Source organism: Anopheles funestus, chromosome 3RL (assembly GCF_943734845.2).
Source record: "Anopheles funestus chromosome 3RL, idAnoFuneDA-416_04, whole genome shotgun sequence".
Taxonomy (NCBI): Eukaryota; Metazoa; Arthropoda; class Insecta; order Diptera; family Culicidae; genus Anopheles; species Anopheles funestus.
The window spans coordinates 58,053,812-58,080,090 of NC_064599.1; the positions used below are offsets into that span (position 1 = coordinate 58,053,812).

A 26,279-nucleotide genomic window follows, 5' to 3' on the forward strand; every position below is an offset into this window, starting at 1 on the left:
TGAATTGATTACGTAATTTTTAAAGGTTCTCCTCTTATCAATTCAATATAAGCTTTTGCTCACAATAGAAGAATACAGAACTCATAATTTAATTGACAGATCCATCCAGCGTGAATAATTCAGCGGAGATCTTCTGTGAAAGGCAACCATTCTCCAGTTTTTTTGTTGTATCCCACATTACTTTATCTGCTCCAGCTCCAGTGATCAATTTTTGAATGTACTCTAGCTCAAGGAAACATTTACAACAGGCTGATGTCACTTTGGACGGTGTTACGATCCATTTTACACACCAAACATTGGTTACCGATCGCCCGCCACACAACGATTGACAATCAATAGATGAAAGTGAAAGAGTAACGATGTTTCTTTCGCAGCCTTGTTGGCCGATGTTCGCCTCTCAATGTCGCTCGGTAAGCGCTAGAGCCCCGTGTTTACGTTCCCTCTTCCAAAGGGAAAGGGTCTCCGAACGTCCTCTATCAATTGGCTGTTTAACGAAGTGCAAAGCAGCGATGTCGCAGCAGCAGAATGTCCATTTTAATGAACTCGTTTTGCATGTGTCATGAGCGTGAATTGTGCGGCTCATGTTCACATCTGATTACACCCTGGCCCTGTGCGGCATTACTTCCACGTCCACGGTCCCATCTTATTAGTCCGTGTTTTTGCCGTTAATAGAGAAGCCACTTATGCAAGCGTCACTTGCTCCAGTGAAAAAAACCAAAAAACCGATGGCGAATCATGACATTTGCCCAACGGCATTAGGCTGACAGAAGTGTCGAGGTTCGGTTCATCCATTCGGGCAGAAATTCCTCACCCTGCCGGAGGTTTAATTGTCCCCAATTCTGACGCTCGTAACGAAATCGCTCCGAATCATCCTCGAAAAGCATCCGCGTTAGACAGTGTGTAATGAAATCTTAACCAGTTCCCCGATGCCAACGATTTAATGTCAAACTGAAACTTCAGCTGCAAATGTGTTGTTTCCCATCCGTAGGGGCTTGCCTCCGTGCCCCTAAAAGGGTAAGGTAAAGCTTGTCACGACACTGGTAAATTATTGATACGAAGAGAAGCATGAGCTCCGGCGTGTATCGACTGGGTGCGACAGGTTTATGGGATCTTCTTCAAAAAATGTACAAAAATTTTCTCTCACGATCTGGGTCGTCTTTTAAAGGATTGTCTGCAAAACCTGGCTTAGTACGTATCGTACCTGTGCCAGATTGAATAATGCATGCTGTACTTGAGTTTGTTTTGTATTGCAATACATCTATCAGGACACATGAATGCCATTCGAAATATACTACGGTTGTCACAATGTTTTCGAAAACTATTATGACTATGTAGACATTATGACACCAAAAGTTGCTATTTAAAAAAAAAAACTTAACATTTAAATAATTTTTTAATAATAGTATTTTTTTCAGTATTTTTTCAATTTCTTAGCATCAAATCCTTCAATTCTTAACCACTAGTCACTGTTGGATGGAACTGATCCAGATTCATGGAGTGGAATCTTTGAACTGATTGAATGACTCTTTATTTTAAAGATACATGACTCTTCATATCTCCATAAATCCTTGACGATTCATAAATCTATGAGGATCTTCTCTAAGTCAAAGGATTCAAGAGTCTGAGGTCATACTGAGGTTGGAGTAGTCTAAATACTGGTGCCGTTTAGTTAGGTTATTTATTCCACTATTTCATAAAATTCCACTATTTCATAAAAATGATAATGAAGCAATCGCTTTGGTCACTTTTCTGCATTCAACTCTTCTCAATCAAACTTTTCCCTTTCTGCTGGGAATACCATATTTCGCATTCATTTCGCAAGCATCATTTTTGAACTTAATTTCATCGATCACCACTTTGCTGTGGGCGGTTGATTTCGGCAACGGATTTGACATTTCACACAGCAAAAGCAAAAGCATCTCATCGCAACCGAGATCGCACGTCATCGCATTCGGCAAACAATGCAGGCGGTTCGGGGTAAGCTTTAGATTGAATTTTTGCTTCGATTCGATCAAACATTCTATCGCCATCAGCGTTTAAAAGATTCTCTTTCGTCACAATCGGCCCACCAATACCGGGTGGTAAATGCTGGTCAATCGTTCCGCAAAGCCGCATCGAGTGGCATTTTTAAGCCGCGGCGCGAAAACCCGGCGATTGGTTTATAATTTTCTTTGATCTTTATGCAGGTTCGATCGAAGCTCGTTTTCGATAAATTCTGCCTCCCGGAGACAGCGGAGAAGATGTACAGTTTTATTGACCTATCTCGATCGTGACTGAATCGGACCGAGGGGTTTGTCATCGCTTTTATGAGCATTCAGCCCGCAGGCAAGCTTCTCCCCAAAAGGAACGAAGTACAGTCTAAACGTTGTTTAGATGTTTGCTTAAGTGTGATGTTTGTGAGTTCAGCATGATTAAGTAAACTAGATCGCTTTTGCAACACGCTGAGAGAGAGAGAGAGACAGAAAGAGAGCGAGAGATCCCATAATCAGTTGTGTACATATTTCAAATGAAACATAAAACACAAATGTCAAAAAGACAACACTTCCATCAACACCATCTTGTCGACATGGTGGCCTTTTGAAGTGATTATTTTTGTTTTGTTTTTGCAACAATTGCCGTCATAGTGAGCTTTAAGTGCCTTCCCTAAGTACAACATAAGAGACAATATTGTTGAGCTCTCCCCTACAACCATCGGTGGGCAGAAGTTTTGATTCTTTCATAAGGCGAATCAGTTGCTTACCGCGGTTAAAGTGGTATGGATATTGTTTTATTTTCTCACCCATAAGCCACCGGCGCGAATGACAGTATATTACGCAAAAGGTTTCGTTGTTTCGCACGGAACAAAAGCATTTTTTTTGTTTCGTTTATTCGTTTAGTTCACACAGCTGCTTGGGTGGTCAATCAGCCTAAAGGGGCGTTAGACGATCAACAGATAGGGTGAAGGGTTTCGTTGTATGGAAAAGCGTTAACATAAACCTAACGTAATTTTCATTTTCCACTGTGAAAATTCTTTAAGGGATAGCAATGTTTCATTTGTATTAAAAATGTTTTTCAATACTGTTTCACACTATATTCCAAACTTAATTTTTGATCCGCTTAATAAATGCTTCATTTATTGCCCTGCTATAAAAATCAAATAAAAACTAATTATCCACAGTCGTTAATTGTTTTCCCCACGTGTTCGGTGGCTTGACATTCAGCTCAAAATAATGCTTCGAGCAAGCGAGGCTACTCGAATAAAAGGAAACTGATTGATTTTGCAATGCCATAAAGCCGCAAAGGTGACATTTTTTTGTGTGTGCTTTGGATGTTGATTTTACGAACTGCGATAGGAATCTTACCACCCCGAAAGACAAGATACTTTACCATTATTCTGCCTTTCTGGCGTTCATTATGGGAGAATGGGAAAGCAAAATGTCATTATGTGTCAGTGAGTGTCGCCTGGCATGACCCTGAGCCGTGACATGTGGCTGGGAAATTAGCTGGCCTGAGAGTAGCCTTCAGCAGTTGCTGGAATTTTCCCCATAAGCTGCAGTAGGGCACTTACCTGTGAGGAAAGCAAGAGAAACAACAATGCAATTGATTAGCCTTTGTAAGCAAAATATTAGATTTGTAAATAAACTGAACGGTTGAAGCCACAGCTGGACGGTCATTTAAGAAAATTCAATATTGGCTAACAAAAATGAATTTATTGGACTTTTAGAAAAACATATCCGCATTACAAATACTTGAACTTGTTACAAGAAACCCTGAAAATTGCGTAGCCGGGGGTGAGATCAATTTCAAATCATTGAAACTATTTTAAAAACTCAAAATACAAATAACAAACAGCGTTTTATTTAGTGTATACTTAGCTATTTATCAACTTTATTTCAATTACACTCCTTTGGAGTTTGAAATTTGTACTAAGTGAGTTTATAGCAGAAAATTGAGCCATAAAAAAATATTGCACTTATAGAAGATACACTGAATTTGCTTTAATTTTTGATGATGTTTTCTTTAAATGAAATTGATTGACTTATCTTACACATAAATCAACAGAAAATAATCTAAAAAAATACTCATCACATCAAAAATCGATCTTTTTTCGCTTTAAGCGGGTGGACCATATGTTTGCTTTTCAATTAATTTTCCTTCATTATGATTGCCGCAAAACGTGCATCAAAGCCGCCAATAACACGGATCGGCCACGGTAATCGCGTAATCGCTACCGTTTCATTATTTTTTATTAACACTGATTCCCAATTTCAACAACAAAAAAAAACTATCCATTGTTCGATTGATTTCCCTGCCCGGCCACCCGCTCCACTGATGGTCCAATTATGATGCTTGCGTTAACACTCGGACACTCGTGTCTCGCTGCCGAGTGTGCGAGTTTTCCAATCGGAAAAATGTGATGTTCATTCGTTTGACGGAATGGGAAACCTTTATGCTTCAACATCCGATGTTTCGGGAAGTGGAAGTGATTGGCCACGGTCGGTTAAGTTTGGTTGGTATCGCAAACATTGCTTAGCTGAAGGTAAAGTTCATTCGCCGTACGGGGAAAACGAACGATCAAGCAAACAAAGGGGGGGCGAGAAAAGCTCCGATATCAGTGTCGGTTGATAGGTGATGGCGCCATCGGCATGGATTAAAAAGGCTGCAGATGGATGCAACACGCGCGACTGCATCGATGGAAACGATTTTTAAGCGGCTTCGGCCGATTGATAGCGATTGGCAATTCGACCGTGATGATACGATGCAGCGTCTAGTCAGGATTGTTGGGTAATCGTGTGACGTGTTTGTCGTTGAATGCAATGTAATTGAAAGCATTAATTTTAATTTATTTTCAATTCCACGACGTAGCTATGTAATATTGAACACTTGAGGCCATGTTTACCGTTTTTCTTGTCACTTTTCTTTGATAGAATAAAGGATTTTATAATTGATTACAGCAATATTGATATTTTACAATTAAATAAAACCATGTTGTTCTTCTAATTTCATTTCGATTTCAGTTCCACAAATAATTGTTTAGAAAATAAAATATGATAATTGGTTTGCCGACTTTGTAAGACAAAGTGAAAGAAAAGCAAACTGAAGGTACGCCATTCGGTACGCTTGGCACGTCCGCAAACCATTAGTCTATTAGTTGGATCGTGCTGTGTCGTGGCTCCATTTTTCACCCCCCTTAAACTCATCAACTAACAGCGATTTCATCGTTGCACCTGTGATGAGCACTTACGGTTTTGCGAGCTAGAAAAATAGCAGAATGTCGCACATGTCAAGACAAAATTCCAATGGCCGAGCAATGAAGATGAAGACAAAGTACACGACGATAAGCCGAGCAATTCGTACAAAGGAGAAAGAAAAAGGGAATTGCAAAGATGAAAGGAAGAAAAACAAACGTGCGTAACATCACCCCAGGAATCGATCACAGTACAGCCGTGACAAATGGTATATCACCGTGTTTGGTGCCGGCGACATCCATCGGCTTTGGTGCGCTCCCCGTCACCCGACGTCGGCTGGTTGCGAATCATGTGAAAGTAAAAGTGAAGATGCGCTAAATAATTACGCACGGGCGCCAGCATGCTGGTCAGGATGGTAGAAAGGAATTGTTTTCTTTTTTTCCCTTTTTGTACTTCAAATGAGAATGCCGTGGCAGATGATGTTGTAAATGCCTATAACTTGCATCTGTTGCTAAATATAGCTAAATACTTATATCTTCTTCGTCTGGTGCGAAGATTTTAGATCCAATTTTAACTGGATTGGCTCTTAAGAGTCTTAGTTCTACTATCTAGTTTTAATGATCAAACTTGATCTGTTATTCTGATCCAAGAATAAGGAATTCAGATGTCACGAAAAGAGATAACTTTTAGGAATATTTGAGGTCACTAATACAAAAAAGGCTTCTAAAAGTCTCATTTTAGCTCACCTGCCTCAAATACTTCACCTTAGATTTATAGACATATGTCCACATTTAGACATCTCAAGGATTTTGATGTTTTTGTGTCAAATTTTAAATCATTTCTGGATTCTAGTCAAGATAAACTCAATTTAAGAACTGAAATTCCAAAGTTCCAGAAATTCTGAGCTGTTCCAAATGTATCTTGACACATTTTAGTTCAACTTGAACTGACCTCAAAAAGAGCTCCAACATTGCCACTTAAACTTCAAAACTCCCTATACCCATAGGGGTATGAGATATAAGATTTTCCTGCTCTAAAAATAAATAAAAATAGACAATATAATGAATGTGTTCTAAGCCATTGCAGATCGTTGGGAAGACTACTTCTACTGACAGCAGACTGTACACTTTCACTGGTAATTTATCTTCCAAGAAACGTGACAACAACTAAATCCCATCCCAATTCACATGCATCATTAAACAAATAATACCGTTTGTTTGTAAACAGAAAGTGACAGGTTTCGGGTAATCATAATCCGGCAAAACATACGATCCGACACCGTGCGTCGATTCGAACGAGCGAGCAATAAACTTCCCATTCAATAACCTAATTTACCGTCCGGGCCCAATCGTTTAGGTTTCTATTTCGATCGATTTCTTATGCAAATTTCCTCTTGACCTGGGACGACTTCCCATTTGCTTTCTTTTCGAAACTACACCACAGAGCAAAAAGCAGCGGTCCAACACGTAAGAGCGATGCACCGGATCGGGGAATGGGGCAGACGCTCTGATAAGGTGCATCCCCTCGAGATGGCTGTCAGAAGTGCATGCTGTTTTTTGGGGGGGAAGTTTTACGATTTTTTTTCTATTTCCCCAACACGGGGTCGATGTTACTGGTAGCGCTGATCGTTGATGGCTGATGTAATCTGCGTTTCGCTTTCGATGCGTCTCAGTTTCGATCGTTATCGGATTGTTCAAGCACCGCTGGTTGTTAAGTATGTCAGTCAGGAAGGGCCTCGACTTGACGAGTGCCGGCAGAGTGTGAGAGTCTTTTTTGCATTTTTTTTATGTTTTGTTTTTAGTATACATTCCGACTGAGCGGTTTAATGCACATCGAAACGGGGGCAGGACGTGGGCCGCATAAGAATGGCAGAATATTTTAAATGTATTTGAAGGAAACTGGTATGTTTGTTTTTAGCCGTCGAATGCCGACGGAGGAGGTTAATGATACTATCGCGTGTAGCGCTGTTATGTATACCACAAGGGAAGAAACTATTTTTGATAGCAATGGTCGATGACATGATCAAGTAAATTTCCCCCAATCAGAGTTGGTATCTTGTGGGGGTACGCAACGAATAGTGGAATGTTGACAAAGTAAGTATAACAAGTTGTTTAAATTATGTGCAAAATTCTTTACATTTTCAGCACACTCACGCTATGATGTTATCGGAGCATGAAAATTTGTTAAATGCTGATTAAGTGTAGTAAGGTTACCACATGCAAGTGATCGTAGCCCACAACAAACGATGATATAAACTTACTTTAACTATAAAGTATAATCCGAATATTTTTACTTTCATAATTTTCACTTTATTAATCTCTTTCTGTTTCTTCATTATTAACGCATTACCAACAGTTATAAACATTTATAGATTAAAGGAAAAAGTTTGAACTTTTATACTTTTTATTTATGTCCTTTGATTATGTTTAAAAAAACTAACACCAGTGTTAAGTTAACTTGATGTTCGAGTTTTATTAAATTATATTCAAATACAATTGCAATCAGACATCGATGATTAATGTAAATCCTGATTGCTTTGATTTCTTTAAGCTTAAAAGCTTTAAGCTCCATACAATGATGAAGCTTTTCCCATTGTTTGAAGTATAATCCAATTGGAGTTTCTTTTATCTATAATCACACTAAGAAATTTTTGTTTTTATAACTAGAAACTGTCATCTGATTCATACAACTAATCAAAACCGATGTACATTGTTTAATGTATTTGTCTTTGAAAACAAGTTCATTAACCTCTTTGCTGAGTGAACTTGCCCGAACAAGTTGCGGCACCGAATTATCAATCAAAAGACGTCTTGGGTTTTTTGTTTTGTTTTGTTTGCACACAATCGCACGTCCGTTTGCACATTCAAGGACAACGAATTGCGTGCGAACCAAAAAAAAACGGCTCCAAAGAAACCCATCAAACACAATCCACATCCACATTGTGCCATGTTCCGTTTCATTAGCTTAACACCAAATAGTGTGTGTGCATTTGATTTTGCATGTTGCTTTGCTATTTGTACTCAGTAACGGTTAGTTTTGTACTTCATTTTACAGCAAGAACGGACGGTTTTATGCTCCACCACTTTCGCCTTCTTCACTGGCCCCCAAGGCAAATAGTTGGTGAAAATCATTTCCTCACATGATCGTAGCATCAAAAAAAAAAAACAACAACACGAAAGATTTAAATGCAAGCATAAAATGAAAACAACCGACCGAAGGTATCGGTTTGCGGTTTGGTGGAAGACGTGGACACGGTGTCGAAATTTCGCTCCACAATCGTGAATTGATTTGCAATCGGGTAGAAAACGGTTTTTCATCATCTAACCATTGGTACCGTGTACGGGGAAGGGCCCTAACGCACCGTTAAACGGCTTTTGCAGTTGAGTTTTTCCACCTTTACTGTGGCCATACTGTGTTAGATTCATCCGAGAGACGCACTGCCAGGCGTTGCTGTGTTTCGCATGTGTGTATGTGTTAAAGCTGTGTCTGTAACTCTAGTGTCTAGCCCTGTTCCGGGTTATGATGCCCTCATCCGTTGCGCCAGATGAAAATTGCACGCGTGAACTTTTACATAACCCGACGACGGTGGTCTGGTGCCCAATCATGGCAGGGTCGTGCCTGGTTGTAGTAACATTTGAAGCGGTATTGGACTTTATAACTTTTTCTTTTCTTTTTACCTTTTTTTTGTGTTCCCTCCCTACAGTGTACGGTATCGTTTCGCATGTTAGGTTCGGTAAGGCTTTTTCTTAATAAAGATGAAAATCAGCGCTTCTCGCTTAGTTGCGGTTAAAGCGCAGGTTCAAGTGTAATTTTCATTGCGTCTCGTTGGCGGTTCAACGGTGAGTGTAAATGGGTAAGAAATGGTTCTCTTGCGGTTTGTACTGCTTGTAAACGAACCATGGGAGAGCGAAAGTGTTTACTCAGGATTGAGATAGGTTAGTTTTGTGAATTTTGATTTTATTACACCGAAAAGCTTTATTAAAAGCTTGTTTAAAATAAATTTAACAATGAAGCACTTCGAATTCTTATTATCAATTATACAAATAAAGTTAAATAAAATTTGAAACTGAAAACCGAATGAAAATCAATAAATAAAGCTTTCATATGATTTTCTGTCATTTAAGGATTTCATAACTTCTATTGATTTTGCTGTTTAAAGAAATAATTTAAACGTGTAAATAAAACCATGTTGAAAGTCTGAACAATAAAATACAAATGTTAAAACTGAAGGTAAAGAAACATGAGGTATTTATTAATCTTTTCGCTAAACTTATTAAAATATGTAAATCAATTGACTTTTTACGACCGATAACTGTCATGTTTTGTTCGTGTTTTTTTTTAAGGTTATAATTTATTATTTACTACAACATGAAACTATGCTTCATCAATTATATTCAACCGTCTCTAATGTCCCAGTAAGTGCATGTCAAACAGCGCAATGTTTCGTGTTTGCTATTACTCGTTGAAGTCATAGAATTTGGATCGACCATGACGAATTCGTACAGCAACTGGGCAAAATCGCACATTCGCCGGCAAAACCTTTCAACTCACTGTACCGAGGTCCGACCTGATTAAATTCATCATCTTCGGTCATTCGGCCACCACCGAAACTGAAGACGTGTATGTATGTGCATTTCAATTCCAGCTCCTCCATTCCCCCACGCCGCTCCCTCTCAACTCCTCCGCCCTATTGAACACCATCCTGCAAACCACCCGGCGCATCCGCAAAAGCAACGTGTCCGAATGGCGCAACGAACAACGACATCATCCATATAGGTTTTTGGTAGCGCAATGGTCGCTCCGATTCGTAATTCCACGGTCGTCAGCTCGTCGGAGTGACCACTGGACCGACTACCGAGCGTGTTTTCGATCAGCACCCGAAGACCCGGCCTGGTGTCGTGTGATGATCGCGAGCGTTTGCGCAAAACGGCGTGGAAAATGGCACCCCAAATGCGATGGCACGAGTATGTGGGGTTCGATGCGGTTGCGCATCATGTATGGTTGGTCTTTAGTTTAAGCCACGGAGTCGAGCGGGTATAAATTTGCAAGTGTGCCGCCAAAAACACAACAAACCACCAGCCGCACACGAAAGCTATTCTATTTGAACCATCATTACGCGCCGGGGGGGGGGGGGGGGGGGGGGTTAGAATGTCGCCAAAAATAATAGAAGGTGCTAGTTTGTTACCCATCCAAAAGGCCCCGTTGCTTCCCATACGCTGTTGATAGTAATTGATTGGTCACGATTTTTGCTTTACCCATCCAATCCCAGGACAGCTTGAGAGCGTGGCGGACATCAGTCGATTTGACATGTGAAGTTTTGCAAATGGAAAGGAAACGTTCTGGTGCGTTTTTTCGCCTTTCACATGCGATGATGGCAGGTGATTGAAACGTTGGCAACACGAGAAACCCGTGGTTGATTATTGTTGCAATCGTTGAAGCGCAAAAAAAAACAAGAAACTGTTTCTTCCTGTTTTTAATGCTTGATTTTGGTGTTTTAAATCAGCTTGTCAAAGAGAATTTAAATTTCTAATGCGTTCTACGACGAAAACATTCTTAAATTACTGACTTAAATTTAATCATAAACTAACTTTTTTTCAACTTCTCTTTATAAGAAAAAGAAGAGATTTAAAGATCGATTTATTCTTCTTGAATAATGAGGAATTAATAAAAAAAAAGATCGCTGGAAAGATGAATTTACATTTGAAAATATTCGTTATAAAATCAAAGCTAATTAACAGCTCTTCGTTTGGTGACACATATGTACACGCTCCCTCGTCTAAAGCGAATGACATAAAAGGTAATTTTGTCGGGAAGTGCATGTCTGGATCTTGTTTGTCACGCGAGTAAGCAACTATGCACCGTACAGCGTACTGATGAACATCATGGATTTACGGCTATTGTTTCACACTGAAGCAACACACTCCTAACGTAGTGAGCCTTCTCGTACTACAGCTCTCCAACTGCAAGACACCTATTAAAGTAAGACTGATTCCTAAACCGACCAACATACACACCCGTTGTCCGACACCGTGCTGTGTGAATGCGAGACTGCAGCAGGAAGGTTATTAGAAGGCTTAATGTTGCGAAAAACATGCGTTCGCAAATGATTAGCAAGTATTTGGTTTTTCACCCACACCTAAACTGGGCAGCAACAACAAAAAAAACGCTAGCAGAACAATAGACAACAGTGCCCAGTATGTGTGTATGTCGAGTTTATGCTGTGTTTAAATAACTTCCGCGCTTCTCTTTGCCACGTCTGTCCCAGCGGGCCATGTTTGCAAGCGAAATATGGACGGAATAGTACCTTCAAAGCCGTTTGGAAGCAAAACGATTTTTTGCTCCATTCCACTGTCGTTTGCAATTCGTACGGACACATTAGGCCTGTGTACCTCTTCCTAAATAAGCCATTGTGGTGTGGCATTATGGTGTGATTAGTCACGTAATAAAGGCGATATACGGTTTTGCGATAGAGTGGAGTGAATGCGTCGGTACTTTTTGGTGTGTCATTTGTCTTGCTGCGTTTCCGAATGCAACACAAGCGGGGTGGAATTGTGAGTCATTGTCATTGGCTTTGTGTCGAATGGTAGTAGATGTTACTTAGATTGTTTGAGTGGAGAAGTTATGTTTTTATGAATTGAAAATTTGAATTTAAAATACAAGTTTTCCGGTATTAAATATTTTAAATTTATTTAGTATATTAAATTATTTATTCCCTTTTATTATGTTTGAAGTTCACAAACATAAATCTTCACATACGTTTCATAAAAAAATCGATCTCCTACTGTCGCTACACCGCAAATCATTCTTCAGCAAAACGTTCGAAGCGCTCGATATAAGAGAAAAAACGAAAGACTTCAATGCTTCCGTAAGCGACGAACGTCGCTTCGTACGTCTTATCTTCGACAAACACCCGAACTCTCTCCCCCCGCGGTTTGGTGATTAGTGTTTTTTTGGGGCCGGATATCGTGCTGTAAAACAACACACAGAGTCATAATACCGGTTGCTAGTTCGTTTGACCTCCCGAACAAACGCGAGACCCAGGTTTCGAAGGCGATCCGCCCGCTCGTACGGTTGCGTTTCGTGCGATCATCTACTTTGTTCCAGTTATTCAAATGCAGAACCGTCCATACACCGGTTGGGGCGAGCTGGGGCATACCACGGGTCTAAATCGGACCCGATACTACCTTCCCTGGTGTCTCATTGGTTCACCCGATGCAGTGTTCCGAATGAGTTATGCTAATGAAATTACGATCGTAGCGGCATCTCCCCCGGACGAAATGCGTGGCATTGATCCAAGGAAAACTAGTTTCGTGTGGCTGACGGTTCGGTAGTCGGTGTCTTCCCCGTATCTTCCGTCCGGTGTGGATGGAATTTTGAGATGCGACGGCTGACAGATGCAAGCGTCGGGGTTTGTTTCGTTTCAGTTTTAACGACACTGCACACTGTCGTTGCACTAATAGGCAAGTGAGGGTTGAAACTGCATCGACCCAGGTCAGTTGAACGGGGTACGATTTATCTACCACACTGCAGCTGTAAAACTATTTACTGTTTGGTTTAAAAAAATCTTTTTGCTTTGTGTTTCTGTTTAACGATCGAGCTGGTTGGATTTGTAATCAAGCTTCTAGGACGATATGCATGTGTCGGCACAAATGTTCAATACGTGACAAAACATTGTGCATTGTATACGTTAATTTTGCTGCTGGGTTATTGAAAGGAATTGAAACCTTTTGCGGTGCGGTAAGGTTTTAATTTCGCACAAATGAATCATTTTCTGCGGTTTTCTAAAAGCCAGCCAACTGAAGGATACATTCGTCTTAAAAGCTGGTCAATGTCAATCCATGTAGTTGAGCCTGATGGACCCTAGAAATTAAAGGGACGAAGAGAATGAACTCGACGGTAGTATTTAGCATCAGTGTCCTTGGCAGTCGGTAGCTTGATTATTAGCAGCTAACAGCAACGGTAGCTCACCAGCGGTAAATCATACGGAATTGAACGTGGAATTAACCTAAACGGTCGTAAATCAATCGCACTGATGAGTGCGGCAGGTAATGTGTGGCGAGATTTTGCACACAAGGTGAAATGAAGAATCAATATTTTGAGTTGCGTTTTTAACGATGATACTGATGAGAGAAAAAGCATTTGTAATGCACCAGACTTGGATACACAAATATAATTTTAATTAGTCATTGTTGCTTCAAACGCATGAGTAAGTCTTGACATTAAAAAGATCCTCAAAGATCGCCACAATCATTGGTCTATAACTTACTGCCTTAACGACTCAAAATAACATTCCCTTAACGTATCGAGCATCCTTCGACGGAGTCTGCCATAAAGCACCATAAATATGTTTCCTCGATCTTACCCCGTGTTCGTGTCGCACATTCAAACTAGCGCTTCGCTACTCATGTAGATTATAAAAAATATATTAATATCGTATCGATCGAACATTTCCGTTTTGATTTGCAAAAAAAAAAATCATCCCGCACGACTGTAAACCACACTCAGAACGGTTAAGAAACAGGCCAGTTTCGCGATGGAAAAGAGAAGGGCAAACACACCCTCATCGAGATGAAGCATTTTCGATTATATTAAGCAAACTTCCCCCAGAACGGTTTGCTGCCGCTAAAGATCATCTTCATCATCTTCAGCGAACAAATGCGCTCGAGGCGATCGGTTATAAAATCAGCTCTACTTTATGATGTAATAAATAGTACCCGGGTGCCTTTCGCCGTTGGCCGCGGTAACTGTACCGCAGCAGAACATTATCCTTCATCTGCGTTAACCCCACGAACGTTCCCGTGATGACTGTTGAGTAGCGAATACGATCGCGCTTCCGAAAGGTCCTCGAGTGACAAGTTCGCCGAGGACAGATATTTATCCGCACCGAGCGGAGATTGCAAATCGCACTTGTACTGCGATGGGTATTTCCTATGAATGAATCACAATCGACGAGTCCTTGAAGTGAATCCTTGAACGTGTGGTTTTCATTGCAGATGGGATAGTTTGCGATCGTTCGGATTTCCTGCAATTCGCACGTCACTTTATACGTTCTAGAAGATATCTTCGGCTGTGAAGGTACTAACCCATGACGTTAACGATTCGTAAATTCTGACATTTGGCGAACTGGATATGTCCGGAATCATATCCGAATCAAAGAGTTAGATCAAAGATCTTATTTCTTCAATGAACACAAATTCTTCTCAAAAACTCAGATCAGAATTCCTATACTGATCTTCAACCATTTGTCAATGCTTTCAAATTGTGTCATCTTAACGATGCTGATGACACACATGATCAGCAGGGAAGGAACAAAACCTAACGACTTTGTGTGGATACTATCGCGCATTCCACATTATCTTCCACAATACTTTTCTTCCAAACACACATCCACGTATAAACGATTTGTTCGATTTTGGAAGCAGGACCCACACACAGACACAGAAGAGCAACATACAAAAAGAAGGAACTCGCTGCTCATAAATATACATTTATATTTTTAGCTCTCACCCTCGTTAGCAGACTGACTTTTTGGCCCCAAAAAACAAGCGTGGTTTTGCGCCACCACTTTCAATGTCAACGCATAGTTATCGTGCATCTTTCAGCTACAGAACGGTCCATTTGAACTCTGACTTTGTGAGGGGTCGCGATCGTGCCCCGGCTGCTGGTCAGCCCATCTGACTCGGTGGTAGGTTGGCGAGAGCATATGTTTGGAGCATTCGGTTGGCATGCGCCCAGTTGAAGGACGAACATGGGGGTTCATTTTTTGGAACTCGGAACCAATGTCAACGCTAAGAGCTTCGGGCCTAGCAAACCCATTAAACTGGATGCTCACCGTTGCTGTTTGATCGGAATGGACGAGTTGTGGCCTGATGACAGTTCGCTTCGAATCGGATCGAAGTGGATCGAAACGTTGCAAAACATCTCCACCTTCGGAGGGTGCTTAATTTTACCCACCGTTGATGGTCAAGTTTAGGCACGAGGTTTGATTTGCATCCGGCAACTCCAAGATATTTCTTCACCCGCAGAATAGGAACTGGGCTCGTTGTGAAGCAATGGATGGAAGACATTATGCTAAGTTGGTGCTGCTAGTCCCAAGTGTTGCATTTGGTTGTTTATTATTGCATACGATCGGTCGTAAGTGTGTTGAAACAGATTCAACAACTATTCAACTCGAGTTGTGTGATGATTGGAAGCGATCGTTAAAGAATGGAATTGGCTTTAATCGAACAAATCTTCAAACCGTCAATGTCAAGTGCGCTTTTTGTGTAGTAATCCGTCTTATAGAAGGGTGTTTTAAGGTTAAAATTTGGAATAAAATTATCACATTTATTACATCTCCTTTTTGAAATAAAAAGAAGGTTATGACTCCTTGGGCAAAAGGGTTGTGGAGCACTCTACATTTTTGGAACAATAAAGTTCGTAGACTAATTTGTAAAGTCTTCTTTTATTCCTTTTTTGGAATTTAAAATGAGGTTATAAATATTAATGAATATGTTTTATGAATTTAAATTGTCTACACACGCTTTAACAGGTATGCAAAAACCTGTAGACACTTGAAGTTGTTGAAGGTAGAAGGTGAAAGAATTGAATCTCCACTTGCTCCACGATGGGACAATAAAGTTCTCCTGATTTTATTTTTGCACTGACCGCTTCTCCCATACGGCAAAATGTTTGCGCAATGTGTGCGAAATGATCGCTTTTCCAATCGCTTCGAAAGCCTTCGAGAAGATCAATTTGACGAGCGCACGGTGCTCTTGAACCACTTTGGCAGCATTCCGAACCGAATTATGATGCATTAGGTGGGCCCTGAACGATGCCCGTCCCGGGCCTGTGTTAGCCAGTCAGAGGATAGAAGCGAAACAACCCACCGAAGACATATTTGCAAGCAGATGAAGGATGGTTTTTTGTTTGTTTGTTTCATTTTGTACATTTCTCTCCACTAACCGGCCTTCAGAGCTATGGTTGATGATGCTGCTGCTGGTAATGTGAGTTATTTTTTTCCTCTATCTATCTCTATCTATCTCGCAAAAAAAACAGTGCCAACCGCACAATGTTGAGCGCGTTGGCAGTTTTAGAATTTATTTTTGGCACCCGGCAGCGGGTGGAGTCCGGCCTGCTTTGCATAACTCGATCCGACACAGCACGATAACGTTCGGAATCGGGTAGGTGGCGGATATCATACGTTGAAGAAGCGAAGAAATGTTGCTTAAAGGAAAGAGTTCGCAGCGAGCTGGTTCTTGAACGCGTATTTTTTTTTTTCTTTGCTGAACCGGCAAGTTCAAGCTTTCAGTTTCAGTTCGTGCGCAAAGGAGCGTGGCCAGTTACCGAGGGCAGAACTTTTGCTATCGTTCGGTTTGATGCGGTGGAATGAACTGGCAAAACCGGGTCGTACCGGGTGGAATGTATCGAAGGTCACTGCCGCTGCGGTTGAACTTTCGAAGGTAAGTTGAAATTGTGCGCTTCCTATCATATTTCAGCAAGCCGATGTTTTACATTTAATAAATGCGGATTTTTATTTTGCTTTATGGTTTTTCGATTTGTGATTGAAGATGATGACTAAAATTTGTTTTTTTTTTCGTTTATTTTGTTAGTGCTTTTTTGAACTCATTGAAGCTTATGAAATATTTATAAGAGCGTTTATTAGTGCATTTGTGCTTATTTTTTATACTTTCTCACTAATAAATTTTTATACTAATATTTCCTCACAACTTCCATATGAAGTATATTCCAACTGTCTTCCCCACAAACTCCAAAATGCTTAACATTCTTTCACAAAACAGAAGCAACGACCAAAACCGTTTGCCATTTTGAAGGCAAATAAAAGCGAAATGATTTGTCTTCCCAAGCAAAGAAGATGTTAAATTCACAAAACATCGAGCAGCATTGGTTCTGTGTGAAACAAGTGGTTGGATGACATTCAACGAGCGGTAAAATTCGGTTCTGCAGGCGTGATGGGTGAATTCTTCCCTTGCAAGCGGTTCGATTGTGGCGTGTAGCTTTGTTCGCGGTGAAGCTCAGTCACGACCGGCTGTGGTTGACCTTTGAGCGATTACAACGAAGCGGCACGAACCGCTTGCCGATGGGAAGATGCATCCGAATCGGTATTTGCTTACCAACAACCACCTGATGATGATGATGCAGATCGGCCCGGGTGCATCAAGTGCTGCACCGAAATTGATCACAGCCCCCCTTTCCGTTCGTTTAGTGTTGGGAAATTGATTGCTTTGCATTTTGTTTCACAGCTGCTAGCGTTGAGCCGGGTTCGTGTCTTAACTAGTCATTTAAGTCTTTCGATTGAATTAACACGAATCGTTTGAGTATTTAAGGGAAAATAAATCCAGGCATTCTATAAATTACAAATAAAATACTTTTCTTAAAAAAGGTATTTGATTCTCTTAAATGTAAAGCGTCGAAATTAATAAAACAGTTTTATGGTTGCATTTAAACCTTCTAGCAAACGTTACATCAACCGCCTCGTGGCAGAATCACTTAAAACCGTTTCAGCAGCCGTAAAGTCGGGGCAAAAACCTCCGAACCTTTATGTGTCTTTTCCACCCCGCATCGAGACAGCCATGGGAGAATTCAAACATGGGTATGGCACAAGAAATGTGCATTAACAGTTAATGCGGAGCGGTGCGTGGTAACACCAACGGGGGGTTTCCATTGCACAAAAGGGTAGATGCATTTCCATCGGCACCGTAGAAGGTTGATGTTTTTTTCGTCTTTGTTTCTCATCCGCTTTATTTTGTGTTTTTTTTTTGGGTAGGTTGATGGGAGTGCGTGTGTTTTGTTGTCGCTTTTTTGGCTGGGAATCTAGATTTTCTTCAGTTTCCAGCGTGGGAAGCGTGGTGGAAATACAAATCTTGCTTGCTAGAATAGGAAAGATCGTAAGATTGGTGGTGGCGTTGAGTGGTTTTTTTTTCTTACGTTTTTTGTCTTACCCGTGGCCACCCTCACGTAAACGTGCCGAGCGATTGCCAACACTGAACAGATTGATGGAGAAGATACGGTAAACGGTTCATAATGAAAAAATAAAACGAAAAACAAAACACGCGAAGACGCCATGCCGCCTGGTGTGCTCCACTGACATTACAAAATTGGGCACAGTTTTGAGTAATGTCGACCGGTACGGCAGTGCCCTGTGAAATATGCCCATCATAGGTGGGATTGGCAAGCTGATGGACCTGGGGTGGATAGGAAATGTAACGAATAGGGCTCAGATTTCTTTGGTAAATGCTATGCAAATGAGTGATGATATGAAGTGACCTTTCGTGGTAGTTTAGTGCAGCAGAAGACAACTGCTTGAATTGGTTTCATTAGCAACATTAAATACTCATTTAAATGGCGATATTAATTATTTGATGTTTAGAACATTTCAATAAAGCCAATTTAATTATATGATTTTTTGTTATTGTATTTTTTATTTGAAATCTAAAGTACTTTGAAATTTAACCGTACCGAAGTATTTTGTTTCAGAAACTTATCTCTTCGGAAGCCATTCGTGTGAATGTCTTTTTTATCTGTTACCCCAAAAAAAGCTCTCCATATTTAGCAAATCCGGTACAGATATTAATTCTTTCGCTAATCTTTCTCTCTATTTTCTCCTAAATAATCCATTACCCAATTTCCTTTTATTGTAAATCACCAATCCAAATCGCACGAAACGGCTCTCGGCCGTGAACAATGCAAATCATTCACTGCGATTCCCGCCAAACAAAATGGCACCCGGTTCCATCCCGGTTTCCATGCCCCTTCGCTGGCCTGCAGCGTACTTGAAGACCGGCATGCCACGGATGGACACACGTACACACGCTTAAGACCCGTGCCCAATTAAAGATTTTGAGGGCGCTAAGATCCGTCATCCGTCCGTTCGGTTTCCCACTCGTACGGGTACGGGAGCCCCACGGCTGTCGAAGCATTTATGACTTGAGTGCGACCATGCGCGAGCATTAGTTTGCCCTGGCTATCGAATGTATTGTGTTTGCGTTTTGTTTTTTTTTTTTTTGGACACTGGATACGGCCGTTAGGAGAATTGAAGAAGTTGTTGAATTTGGCACCGACATCGACCCGCATTGACCCTTTGCTGGCGTAGAAGGCAAGGCGTCATAACGAGGTGTGGAAAATACTTCCTGCTTGGAAGCGGCCGTATGAAACGAAAAAGGAATTGTTGGTTCGAGGGAGGGATAAAAATAAATAATACAACCAGCATCGATTACAAAGCATTAGTGTCCATAGTTGGGTAGTTGGGGTTTGATTGAAATCTTGCTTTTGGGCACATTCCATACTGATTGCATAATTTTGCAATTTTGACAAATAAAAGTTCGATCATACAATCAATTTAACGCTGAAATCAATTAGCTTTTTTAAATCTGAGCAATACGAATCGCTAGTGACTTAAATGCTGCATATGAAACGAACTGATGTTTTTCGTGCCAAACTAAATTTTGTTTTACAGAACAATAGCTTGCAAATAAAAAATTAACTACTTTAAAACGCTTTTAAAAATATTTATTTGAATAAATTGTGACAAATATGATGTCATTTTCGTTACTTATTTTATCGTTACTTGTTGTTATTTTGGGATTAAAAAAACTCGATCAAGGAATCTTAATTTATTTGCTAACGATTCCATTTGTTTTGCTACACCTTTTTATGATTTATACTTTTCCGCAACACATTTTAAAGTAGCCGCTTAACGCAAAAGATTTATTGTTACACGGATCTTTAACAACAGAATTTAAATGAACAGCAGCAACGTGCCGCTCGCAACAAACCGATGATGCAACATTTCTGCAACGCGAAACGCATTGTTCACATTGACGGCACGCCAATGAATGAACTTCACCATCTTCACCTACTTTTGAGCGTTCGTCTGTGACATTTTCGTGCGAAAAAAAAATACGCAAGAAACACACCCAAAACCCATGTGTCAGTCCGCCGAGAGGTACCGCATTACATCAGTAATGTCCCACCAGGTTCAATTACGCGTGCCCGTGCACATCACCTTACTCTCAGTGTGCCGTGCGTCCAAAGGAAACAAGAGCAAGAGCTAATTTTGCATGACACATTGATTGATTGCCCATCAGATAGTACAGGGCTGGTTGGATGTTGAATTGTTGTCAATTTTTTTCGGGTTTTTCGACTACCTTAACTTAGCTACTCCCCAAAACAACAACGAAAAAAAACTCAACAACCGGTGTGAAACACATTATGCTGCACGTTTATGCGTATTCAATCGCTGCTGCACGCTGCTGCAAGTGTTGAACAAAGGAATGCACACATACAGAGGCTTGTGTGTGTGTGTGTGTGTTTTAAAAAAAATCACCAAAAATGGACTAACCAACCCATTTATTCGGTGATGAGATTTTGGACAGATCGAGGCCATACGCGCAAATCATCATTGCGGTGACCCTCGTACTACCCGAACCGAGTGTTGGCTGACGATCCGATGTCTTAATACGTCGGGTTTTTTTTCTCTTGTTTTTTTGGGAACGGAAGTGTCCACCGATCGGTGTGATATTGCGTGCGAACGACGGTGTTGGTGCGTTGGTGGGAAAGTTTCGAACCGTTTGATTTGATATTTCCTTCGATTGCAGCCGAACAAAAGGCTGACATCGGTTGACGCCAAATCAAAAACCGTGCTGCCTGGCTTGTGCTTTGTGTGCGCGCGCCGTTTTGCTCTCGTAAATGTCACAAAACTAATCTCCTGTTCTGTTTTCGTTGATTGGAACGAGCTGTGATGGGCTTGCCGGTTTCAGAAGGGGTGGGGGAGACGCTATGAGTTGTTTTTGGCAGATTGAAATCTTATGCCATCTCATTTTCTATCGATTTCCAGATCCTTGAATGGTCACGACTTTGTTACTTTAGTTCAAATAAACAAAACTGCGATTTGTTGTTCCTTGTCTTGTCTACGTTCAGTTTACAATATGTAGATTTGTTTTTAGTGAAAACAAAAAAGTATAAATTTGTCCAATTTTTCAGCGTGTTTTTTTGATCAAATTAAAGAGAAGTTCTAAAGAATTGATAAAACAATTATAAATGATAAAATTCATACAACTTTTAAATCTTTTTCTTTACAATATCTTTCTCGAATGGAAAGATTTGTGGAAAATTTGTGCAAAGCAAAAATTTGTGGTTCTTTATACAAAACCAAACAGAAAAATTGAATCATAACAAATGAAGAAAATGGAAAAAATCTAAGAGAATTTTTTTTAGTGAAGAAGTCTTGATTTTTGCTCCTCAAAAGTCTATCAGATGTGGGTTTTCCTTTTCTGTTTACTGAAAGAAAAATTACTGAAAGCACTCACCACTTCTCGGTCCATCTGCAGTATGTACTGAAATCGGCCAATGTCGCTGATGGTTAGCTCCTTGCCGCCATGTCCATGACCGAACCGTCCGGTATGTCCACTTTCACCCACCACATCCGCCTCGCCGACTCCTCGGCCCTCGCTGTAGAACTGAATATTACGCCCGTACAACCCATCGTCGTCCTCCTCCGGTTCGCGCACCAGCTCCGCCGAAGCCGAACGGCGGCTTATGTTTAAATTGTTCTGCTGCTGCTGCTGCTGCTGTGGCTTCTGCTGCTGAGGAGGCTGCGTACTTTGTGTGCCACGATGCCGATGCGTCGGTGGAGGAGGTGGCGGTGGCAGCTGCCGTGGGTGACCAACACCATACCCGCCCGCACCACCTCCGCCCGTTGCCGACTGATGGTCGGACAGATTGTTGCTGTCGCTTTCCACGGAAAATCCATCCTCGTCGGTGGCCCCGGTCGGACGCGTGGAAACGATCGGATAGCAGCTACGCAACGGGGACGGGGAGCTGTGTCCACTGTTGCCACCACTTCCGACACCACCTCCACCACCACCACCACCCGGTCCAGGTTTCGATTTGTGCAGCTTCGGATTATGGACGTTGTATTGTTTGTTCACCATTGTTTCGGCTCGTATGTTTCTGTTGGTGCTTCTGTTTTGTTGTTCCTTCTGCTCGCAAGTGTTTTATTTTCGGAAGTATTTTGTCTTGCTAGTCGGCTGTTCACTACCGCTTTGCGGTTCCTTCCTCAATAACGACACCGTTCGATACCGCGAAGGTTGTTTTGCGGGTTTATTTTTGTTTTGTTTCACTTTCTTCACTAAATACTTTTTATCGCCTAATAAAACGTAAACGGACAACGAACAGAAGAAAAAATCCAATAGGAAAGCGAACAAATTGGAGAAAAACGATCAATATTGTGACATTTTATGATGCCTTTGTTTGTTTGTAAAAGAAAATTCACGCGGAACCAAAACTGTCTGGCCGTAAAATTGAGATGAAGTCAAATGAATCAATGTGGGTTCCACGAGCGTCATGCTTCGATTTATTGAGGAAGCTTAATTAAATACCTTTATAAAGATCGTTAACTTAACAAGGAAATTAAGAGCTTAATTTATGGGAAAGGAATAAAAAAAGATAAACTACCTATTTTTTTCAAGAAATTTTTACAAGTTTAAAGTGGTTTTTTTATAACATTGTTGTATAAAAATTGAAAAAAGGTCATTGTAATAATTATCAATTTTGGTTAAAAAGAAACTGTTTTTAACATGAACAAAATCTTTGAAAAATTAAGCAAACCAGAACACTTTTGATAATTTATATTTATAATTTATCGAATGTTTCGTAAATTTACTTTTCACCATTAAGACTATTACTGATGAGATTTTTTTCTAAAAAAAAATGGCTTCAACGAGTTTTCCTTTCACACATTTCATACATCCGCACACAGAAAAAAACCACCTCGTGCCAACGTTGTCCGAGGTCAAGCAAACATTTGTCTTGCGCGCTGCTTCTTTCTTTGTCCATGAAACTGTTCACATAGGAACACACACAAAAAGCGCACACAATCCGTGATTGTCGTGCTACCGTTTTTTTAAGACACTCGAACGTATCCTTCACGCGGTCATCATTTTTCCTCCAAATCACTCACATTAACGCCAAACAAACAAACCAATTGCACGTGAAATGTGACGAAGAAAAAGGCATTCGAAATATGCACGCGAGAAATAACAAACCGACCTGGCCACAAACACTCAGCAAACGCACCCTTCGGCCATGCGTTACCATTTGCAACCACCGAGCGGTGCAAGAAACACGCGAACCTGTACCAATGCACGCACCCACGGTACAGGTGGGGAGATAGGCCGGTATATTCGAAAACAAAAACCCGCCACTACGGGACGAGTGACCGCAACGAGCGAAAGACAGCGAACGACTGAAGCCGAATGGTGCTGTGCCGAAGAAAGACATCAGCTTTGCCAAAGCAACATAACATCCCCAAACGTTCTGCAAACGAAAGCGAAACGTTCATTCACGAAGGGACGCGCGATCGTCGAACTCGATCGGAGCTTTCCAGGTGAAGCTTTTTGCTTCGTGTATCGATCGGGTTACTTGTTATGGTGTTGGGGGGGGAAGGGGTGGAGAGGGAGGAAGGGGGTCTTTAAACATTTTTCCCCCTTTACTTTTGCTTTCGTTTCGATGATCGGGTGCTGAAGATTCTGGGTTAAAACGGTGATCAGCTGTGGATATGATAGGCGCCATCACCTTTCCCGCGCTCGTTGTTCGTTGTGATTGTTTTCTTTCGCTCTGAATTGAATTATTGAAAACTTGTTGAAAGTATTTAGAACATGGCATTTAATCGTTCAGTTCTTTTATTATCTTAATTTGTTAGACAACAATTAAATCATTTCATGATGTTAAGCAAGTCTTTCTAAAGTTTTATTATTTTTTTAACATTTTTGTTTTCATTTACAATTTTTTTTTTCTTTTTTTAATAAACTAAAAAAATTAACTAGATCTCAGTAAAAAAGTTTAGTTAAGTATCCTGTAGCAATATTATTTATAATTATTTTTATACCAGTAGTTCTAGCAATTTTGCACCAGTTTTTCATAAAAAATCACAGAACATTTTATTAACATTAATTTTACAATCCAATAGCCTGTCTAAGGTATGAGCGATCGATCAAGATCAGATTCGATCCTGGCACTAGTGGTGTGTATCGCTCAGTACTCTATTCTTCCTTCGTTACTTCAAACGGGTAAACATTTTGCATGGAATGTGAGTCAATGGCAACAAATAAACTGTTGCTGTTTATTTACCAGCTCGTTCGCTATAAACTGTCCGCACAGGAGTGATTATGAGCCGCTTGTACCGTGCGGATCGTCCCACCCAGCCTGATGGATCGATATATTGACAGGCAGGCAGTGTGGCAAGAATTGTGCAACTGCAACGGAACGAGTTCACCTTCGACACTCCTCTCAGCACACGGATCGTGACAAGAAACGACACCCGGCCGAAGATGATACACGTACCAGCGGAGGTTCTATTGATGGCCGGTGTGACATGCATTTGGATGGAACCGTTATTAGAATAATGAAAACTTGTCAGTATGACGTTTGACCCTAGCGGGAAGGTGGTAGGGTTTTTGAAGGATATAAGCATCTTCGGAAATTCCAGCACATCTGCCGTGTTCTTTACCTCGGATCAGGCCACCGAGAGCTTTTGTCTCGCTATGATTGATCTATCGGAAGGTGTTCGAGTGTGTTCTGCATTACTCCTGCCGCTTGCTCACAGCATCTGTAGCAATCAATCGTAGAACATCATGCCTCATTAGGACCGAAATGATTTGCCTTCGAGTTCGTTGGAGGGCCCCCTTGCAAGTGAATAGCATCTTCAAAAATGACACACCGAAACACCCAATTACCGGGGGGGGGGCCCAAGTATCAATGTCACTCACTCCGGTGATGGTTCACCGTTTTGCTTGGAGCCGTTTAATTAAAAGCAAATCTCGGCTCGAGTTTGCTTCCACCGCATATAAGATCTACCTCATCCTTGACAGCTGTCAGTCTAGTTCTGCTTTCGCATCGCCTGCCAGAAGGAAAACGCAATGTGTTTCTTGCGATGCGTACACTCACATTCCAAGGCCACTCGATGTGAATCATCGTCACGCATCAGGCGGAGAAAAATCGAGTGTCTCTCACGTTGATCGTATGCGAGCAGAATTCGTCACTTTTTGACGCACGTTGTACGATTGTTGATCGATTGCTCGATCGACTCAACAAACGAGTGGTACTTTGATGCCGCCTCAATAGGATGAACTCGCTGCGTGTGTGTGTGTGCTAAATATAGCTTTCAACGATCTATATTTGAGTTTTGTTTTGTTATTTCTTTTGTAACAGCTTTTATTTCCCTTCTCCCTAACAGAAGAGGATGGCTTTGAAAGTTACTCCACAATCATTTGGATCTCAGAAATGAAGAGATACTTCAAAGAAATTGAAAGCACCGACACATGGCGACACGTAGGAGTATAATGTATACAAAGCTTTACAGGGGATAAAAATTCCCAAAATTCCCATTAAACACATTTGTTTTGTTAGAGTAGTTATTGCAGTTGCACCTACAAAGGGACTACCGAATTAAAATGCAATAATGACCGAGCCTCGTTTACAACATGGTTTTCCGTGAACAAACAGCGAAGGAAGCTCATTTGTAGCACCATTATCATCGTAGCCCAAGTCGCTTTAGCTGTCGTGACGGATTCATTTCGCAGACTCCTCATCGCCAGGTTTCGGAAGGGCTCGCTGGTTTCGCTGGACGGTCGGCCTTGGCTGTACGGTAGATTCCCACAGCTTAAGTACCACGGCACGCTTGGTTTGTGTTACACAGGTTTTCGGGTGCAAGACAAAACCTGAATGAAAAACATATGCACGCGTTTGGAAATCGACACCAGCGGCAATGGTAGAGTGGACGGTGTAGAAAGTGTCGTGGGTGAAGTAACAGAGATGAAGAAGTGATGTTTGCGATGAGAACGAAACCGGGCGCTGGAACAGATGAACATTGTGTTTGGATGGTTTTGAGGAGTTAAGAGAAAAAAGTGCCTTTAAAATTGGGGGAACTTTTAGTCTATTCTTCAGTTTTCTATCCACTGTCTTACGAAGTGAATATTTACTTCAATTTTTATATTTCATAGAGCTGTTTGAATTTATATGTCAAAACAAGTTCATTACAGTTCTTTAACTTCTCTAGATAACGCATCCAACTAACTTATCTAGTGCAATACCGTTACAGTTCGTCCTTGAAAT

The 26,279-nt window shown here is 41.0% G+C and overlaps 1 protein-coding gene across 5 annotated transcripts in view; it reads right to left on the reverse strand.

The window, feature by feature from the left end:
* Positions 1-23,420, reverse strand: part of LOC125767530 (uncharacterized) — a 37,229-nt gene extending 13,809 nt beyond the window's left edge. For 2 of the 5 annotated variants that reach the window (XM_049434201.1, XM_049434197.1), the window contains exons 1-2: positions 23,217-23,420; positions 21,476-22,314 (exon numbers count right to left, since the gene is read on the reverse strand). In XM_049434201.1, coding sequence (XP_049290158.1) covers positions 21,476-22,099 — 624 coding nt within the window. In that variant the 5' untranslated portion in view covers positions 22,100-22,314; positions 23,217-23,420. Of the gene's footprint in view, positions 1-21,475; positions 22,315-23,127 lie in introns of all 5 variants that reach the window. The other 3 variants (XM_049434200.1, XM_049434199.1, XM_049434198.1) reach the window with 3 other exon arrangements.
* Positions 23,421-26,279: the final 2,859 nt, after the last annotated feature.